General features: G+C 36.5%; 1 protein-coding gene across 1 annotated transcript in view; it reads left to right on the forward strand.

Annotated features, from left to right (window-relative positions):
* Positions 1-7,031, forward strand: part of PIK3C2G (phosphatidylinositol-4-phosphate 3-kinase, catalytic subunit type 2 gamma) — a 212,740-nt gene that overhangs the window by 93,005 nt on the left and 112,704 nt on the right. The window contains exons 17-18 of the mRNA XM_009879655.1: positions 5,773-5,866; positions 7,014-7,027. Coding sequence (XP_009877957.1) covers positions 5,773-5,866; positions 7,014-7,027 — 108 coding nt within the window. The remainder of the gene's footprint in view (positions 1-5,772; positions 5,867-7,013; positions 7,028-7,031) is intronic.

Genomic DNA, 7,031 nt, shown 5'->3' on the forward strand with positions numbered 1-7,031 from the left:
AGGCTAAACCTGTAAGTAATGAAGCTTTCTATGTTTTGTTCTTCTGTTTTAATGCTACAGAGAACAAAGTTTGTCTCTGGGTGGGAAGAACCTTCTAGATCATACAGACTTCAAATGGAAAACTGCTTTTTGTTAATTTTTTCCTATCTTGTTCTCTCCTAGGAAATGGTTCACCATATGGTCTCTATGACATCTTAAACTTATTACTAGTTGTTTTAGTCAGAATTTCTTGTAGAAAATCTATGTAAGCATTACTTAAAGTGTATTTTCCATAAGTAAATTCTGCAGATCCATCTGCCAATCGATTGGCCAAAGCAATAGCTAGTGTATCTGACCATGAGCTTTGCAGTGGGTGGTGGGTGGGGAGGGTTCCCGTGTCTTATCACAATGAGGAGTGAATATATTACTCTTTTTCAACTGAAAATTTTGAAAATCCAATGTCCTTTTTACTGACAGTATTTGTTATCTTTCTGTACTTTCTTTTAGTCCTTGCCATTTTCTAATCTTCGTACACTCACACAGTGTTTTCTTTAGAGGCCCTCAGAGGAATGAAGAAAAATCACCAACAGAAAGCAAATAGCCCTGCTAATTTTATGTGTGCTAAAACTAGGGGAACTCTTTAATTATTAGTCTTTAAGTTTCTTCTCTCCTCCTGTCTAATTACTTTTAAAATACTTAAACTGCCACCCAAAACTTATCTGTCTATTCTTTTAAACAGTTCTTCCATACGTTCTCTCCTGGCCCAGTTTCACCCATCAGTGACGTGATATCCTTTACTACTTAGAGGGGTTTTTTGTTTTCAGTCGATATCTTCATTCCAGTAGGTTTGCTAGCTCAGCCTTCCTTGTTTCTACCAGACTTAATAACATGCATTTCATGGGACCAGAGTATTTCTTTTTTTGAAAATGCAACAGAACTTACAACGTGAAGGGAATTGCAGAACTATGTGGCATGTCATAAGCCTCTAACTTAGAAGATGGCTCGTGAAAGGCCGTTCTGCTCTCTGCAGAGATACTCATATGCTAGAAAATGTAGTGAACTGTACAGTTCCATTTACCTGACAAATATCTTCCAGCATAGGTTTATTTGAGACAGTGCAATAAAATTAGGGTAATAAAACTGTTAAAAATGAAATGCACATCTATTTCTCATTTACAATCAAGTCACCACTGGCCGATGCTAAAATTTCACAAATCTGCAGGATTCCTCAGCAGCGCTTATTTTTCTGTTTGAATCTGATTTAGCTGAAAGGTACAGATAGACAAATAGCTCCCTACTGGCTATCTATATGAAAAGAATCAAAGACTGTAAGTTGTTCTTACTTCTAAAGCAAACTGTAATCTATGCTCATCCAGCTCAAAATTCAATATTTGCAAAAACCATCTTAACGCCTCAAGGGAGAGCTAACAATATACAGCTACTTGGACAGAAGTTGTAGAATGGGTGGCTGTCAATCACTGACATCATGCAGGGAGGGAAGAACAAAAAAAAGCAAAAGGTGTGTTGAGGTTAAACATAAAAGGAAATCAGTTTCGTAACTTAAGGAGAATACAGGTTCTGACACAAGCTGTGAAAAGGAAATTTGAAGTCCTGCATAGTGTGACCTATTGCTAAGGACTTGACTCAACAACTATCATTTACATCTTGTTTATTTTTCAGTAGTGTTTCTGAGTGTGTAAACCTGGAACAAACTTATAAGAAGTCACAATCTTTGTTGTGGAGTACTCATTACCTGGAGAGAGGACAAATAAAATCAGCCAAAAGAAGAAAGCTACAATGTGTTACAATACAGTCAGGCAAACGAACAAGGAAGGAACACTGTAGCTCTATATTCACTTAATTATTTATCGACCAATAGGTTGTTTGTCAAGGAAAAAAAATACAACTAGAAGTAATTAGAAATCTGGATGAAAATTACCATGTTGAAACCATGCGAAGAAAGAATCATATAAGCATTTAACAATGCTTGGGTTTTGGTATTTGGTTAAATTGCTTTTTTTTCTTTTTAAGCTAAATTCTCAGAAATTTTGCTGGCAACCATAAAACAGATAGTGAAGAGAAGTGCCTGAATCTACTGCCTCTCTGAAGCCATAACCACAGGCCACGTATCAGGAACCTGGTATCTGTGGTTCAAATCCTTTGTAAAATTGATCTGATGTAGATGAGCTCTGATACAGCTTAACTCCTCTATTCTAGGAAAGTACCCTTAAAGACTGAAATATTGGGTTTGTTGTGATACAGTCATCTCACTTCTCTGATTCCAGGGCTTTTAGTATGTGCAAGTAATTACATATTCATTGTAGCACGCCCTGGAAATCAGCTGTCCCCTAATATCCAAACCATGAAGCCGTTGTTCTTAGGCCTTCTTCTGCATTGAGTCATAGAGCCAAAAAATCAATTTATTGTGCCCTCTAATCAAGACTAATTTATGGATTACTGAAATCAGATTTGATACAACATTCAAAAGTTTGCAAGATTATTCACTGGAAAAATGCCTCTAGTCCTAATTAATTACCAGACTACAAGATGACATAGTTTCTAGGCATGTGAAGGGTAGGATTTTTCACTCAGATCAACTTCTAGACCTCACCCTGTTATTGGCTGTTAGCAAATAAGCTGATGTATATAAGAGTGAATAGCATAAGCACCATGTAATACTAGTTGAGTTTGTAAGTATTTGCTGTAGTTCTAGTGTTTCTGAGGATGTTAAATGTTTGCCTAAATACAAATGTATGGGGTATAACAAATAAAATGAATTATTTTTCTATAGTACCTGTGGCCCTGAACAACATTGAAATCCAAGACAGCAATGGATATTACGTCTGGGGCTTAACAAATTGTCAGGTAGTTAAAAGAATGCGTTAACTGCCCATTCCTTGAAAAAGATTCAACTCAGCCTCAAGCTGACCTCAAGATTTACAAGCCAAAGTTTTAACAAACATTTACAAACAGTTCAGTAACCAGGACCAACAAATTACCAAAATCTCATTCAAGAACAGTGACCAGCGCCATGTTTCGTGAAACAAACTAGCCTGTAGATTTTTCACCACAGTGCCTATGCACTTAAGCTTATCATTATTCTAATCACATCTTCTATAGATACTTTTGCTAACTTAGATATAGCCCCAGTTTTTACTTAGAGCAGATTAATTCTAAACAAATCAAATGTTAGCTGTAGAATTTTCTGGAAAGGTTTGGATTAAAACAATGTTATAATCCTTTGTTTATCTGGAAAAAAATATAAGACTTTCATCATAGCATTGCATATATTCGAATGTTGGCTGCTAGTAAGGACAAGCAGTAACTAAATAATAACAGTTTTATGCTTGACTGATGCTTGTATAGAGCGTATTTCACTGTTCAGTAACCTGTTGAACTAGGCAAGATGGGAAAGGGAGAGACTAATTTCCATATTATCTGCACAAGCTTGGCACACAGGCCTTTGGAGCTATTGCATAATTAGAAGATAGAAAGATATGAAAGGGATTAATATTTTTTTTTAATATGCAGTCCTTCTTCAAATATGTTTTGTTCTAAATAGCCATGTGAATATTAAAGTAACAACTTCATAGGCCTAATAGTTTGCCTAGAATAAATAAATAAATAAATAGTCCTTGCAAATAGGCTAATTTGGGGCTATCATGATAATTTATTTATAATGTATTCCCTCTCTCCCCATCAAGGCCCTCTCAGCATTATACAAACAATCATAAACTGTATTAAAAACATCATCAAATATGTACCATAACAGACAAACAAAATAATAAAATCAGACCTGAGCTGCATTGTTAAAAGGGGGTTTGAAAGTGCTACAGGCCAAGTAGTTCCAACTGTAAGCCTTTTTTTTTTTCAAAATATCCACATTTTTGTTTGATGACCCTATGACTAATTCAGTGATCAAAGTGTACATGTTGTTTAGCTTCAGCTTGTTTTATTGAACTTAAAAGCTGAAGTTTAGAGCTGCAGGTGCCATTATACCTCTGAGCACTTACCCTTACAATTTCTTCTCTTTGTCTTTCAATAGCAATGAGCAGTCATTTCTGCAAATCTGGTACTGTCTCCCGTGTTTCACTTCTGATTTATTTTTCTAGTGGGTATATTGTTGGCAAAAGGTGCTGGATGGGAAGCTGGGAAGAGAACAGTTCATTTTTGTGTTGAACTAATAAAGCAGTAATATGGATGGCCTTGTGACACCTTCTGCCATACACGAAGGTTCTGATTTCATAGGACTTTCTCCAGGGTGAATTGACAGGGTAATCTGTGTCCTTCAGTCGTCATTTTTATGTATGCCTACACTGCCTAATCAGAGATTTTCAAAAGAGCCTAATAGCCGTATCAGTTCAGAGGGGAGGGGTTCACTGCTTTCCGTGGGTCAAGTACCTGCCCTCAGAGAAGTGGATGAAAGCCCAGCAGCTCTTTTGAACAATGTCTAATTGACTGTGGTGCTGTTTGAAGACTTTTTTGCCCCTTTAGTAGAGATGACCGCTCTTGCAGCTCTGGTGACAGAAAGGTCTGTATGAACATTTCCAGTTTGCTCCAGGAGAAGATAGAAAAGACGTTAGGGATGGCAATGGACAAGCTTCAAGTACTGACAGATAGTTAAGGGTGACACCCTGTAGCAGACGTACACAAAAGAGCATGTCTATTCCTTTCCTTGTGACAGCGGGGCAGTAGCAGAACAGGTAACTGTGAACCAATCTAGGCAACTTCTGAAATTCTCTGTGTATCACGATTAATGTGCCAAATGGAAGGTGGAAATTATTTTTGTATTATATTTTTTTTTAGAAGTCCTTAAAAGATTATTTTTCAGCTTTCAAATATTGAAAGAAACACTGTATTACTTTTTGTCTTTTTCTCTGAAAAGAGAGAAAATGTTCTGTTAAGAGTCAGTTTTGATCAGTCAGGGTATGCCAAAATTTCATTCTTTTTCTTTTTTAAAGAAAAATGTTTTGAGCAGCTGTATTATGCAGCCTTCTTTCCCTGTTTTGTCATTGCTGATACACCATGTTCTCCTCTTTTATCATTTTTACAGTTAGAGCTCCATCACAAAATCTATATTCAGCTACAGCCACTCTGGTTTCAACCAGAATTTGTTGAGAATGCAGCTCATGCTGAGTACTTGAACGTTTTCCCATCAGAAATGGCTGTTTCACTGTCTTGGAGCCTCTCTGGAGGAAGGTGTTGATTTTTTACTAAATTTTCCATTAGAAAAATGGAAAAGAAAACATGTTTTCCATTTCAAAATTACCTCTGTTTAAAAATTATTTTTTATTGTATTATGATACAAACCAGAAGAGCTGACATTGGAATAAATTGTCTGAAATGAACCTGTTTGGGGTGGGAAATTTCAAGCTTTTGTGTTGTTGCTCAGAACAAAAGAAGTCTTCAAGTGACTGTTAAAAGTTCCCATGGCACAGAATTTTCCTGCTTCAGGTAAGTAGGAGCAGCGAGAGAACATCCATAATTTGCTTCATATTTCAGTATGTATAAAGGAAATTACAACATAACGCTCAAATTAAAAAAGGTATTTGAAGATCAGGGTGGTTGTTTGGCGGGTTTTTTTTCCTCCCTGCATGACACTGTAACAGTCAATCCAATTAAGTTCTCTGGTATTTGTTTTTTGACTCTTGTTACAGTAAAGCAAATGAATTGATTTTTTTCCTATTCCATTTTGAGAGAAAACCTGGTTTTCTAACATTTTATATCAGTGAGAGCTCAGGAGAGTTGCAGTGGTTCAGTAGCTCTTAATGATATCTATTTGTTTTGCTCCAGTTTTCCAGATCAAGATATTCGCAGAACGGCAGTCCAACAAATAGAAAGTCTGTCAAATGATGAATTGTTAGAATACCTCCCACAGCTGGTTCAGGTAAGGAAGAAATTGATAGCCAAGGAAGTCTTCTGTCCAGATCAATAACTTCATTAAATACTTTTGATTCTTTCAGTTTGATTGATACATTGTCAGAGGAATAAATAAGAAAGGCTGGTCAGCTGATGCAATGATTGAATTAACAGCAGGGCTGAGCTATAGACTGTTTTCCACTTGAAGAATGTAGCTGTTCAGCATGCTGATTGAACTTTTCTGTATACTACAAGAAGGTATTGTCAAGGAAAAAAGAAAAATAAAAAGTGCATCTGAACAAGACAAACTCTCCTATGACCACCAAACCAGGGGCTGGTGGTGGCAGGGCTTCCTTGCAGTCAAGGAAGCAAATGGTGTTGCAATGAATCACAGTTTTCTTAATACCATATATATGGGGAAAATCATTGTTGTCCCAGAGTAACCAGGACAAGTTGGGTGTAGAATTCTCTCTTTATAGATATGCAGTGCATTTCACTGGAAATGAATGTTTTACAAGTTATGCACCCACAGCTTCCAAAGCAATTACTTCGTGGTTGAGTAGGTCCTGTGTTGCAGTTAAGGAGGAGCCAGCTATTTTGAAAGCTTTATCCCCTTATTTTGTAACTCTGTGCACATGGATTGCTTGCAATATCACATCTCAGAGCTCCTTACGGTTTGTTCTGTATTTTTTAAATATACATTATATAAATGCATGCACAGATGTATACATATTTAGATAGAGATATATTCACATATGTATGACTATATTTATGTAATCCACTACTGTGAAGCCGTGGAACCTACACAGCTTTACAGCATTCACACAGTAGGACATTTATGTGATCTTTCACCTTCTACAGTTTCCGTTTCACAAATAAGTTTGTTTTCCAAGCCAAGTAATCAGATAAAAATTTAAATATAGCATTGATAAGTTTAAGCGGGGGAAGAAAAGCTGCATATTTATGTATATGTCAACACAACAAGAATCAGGATGATATCTGCCTGTCTTACAGATGGTGGCAGACACTTATGCCCAGAAGTTTCTTTGCTCATTGCATTGCTAGGGCATTCATTGTTCAACTTTGCACTGGGTCCTTTCTGATTAATTTTCTTGTAAAGGAAAGACAATAAAGCCAGCGTGCAAGGGATTCTTATTATTAATTTACCTGTTAAGGTGCTCAAGTTTGAGTGG

This window comes from Charadrius vociferus, unplaced genomic scaffold, assembly GCF_000708025.1.
Source record: "Charadrius vociferus isolate BGI_N301 unplaced genomic scaffold, ASM70802v2 scaffold90, whole genome shotgun sequence".
Taxonomy (NCBI): domain Eukaryota; kingdom Metazoa; phylum Chordata; class Aves; order Charadriiformes; family Charadriidae; genus Charadrius; species Charadrius vociferus.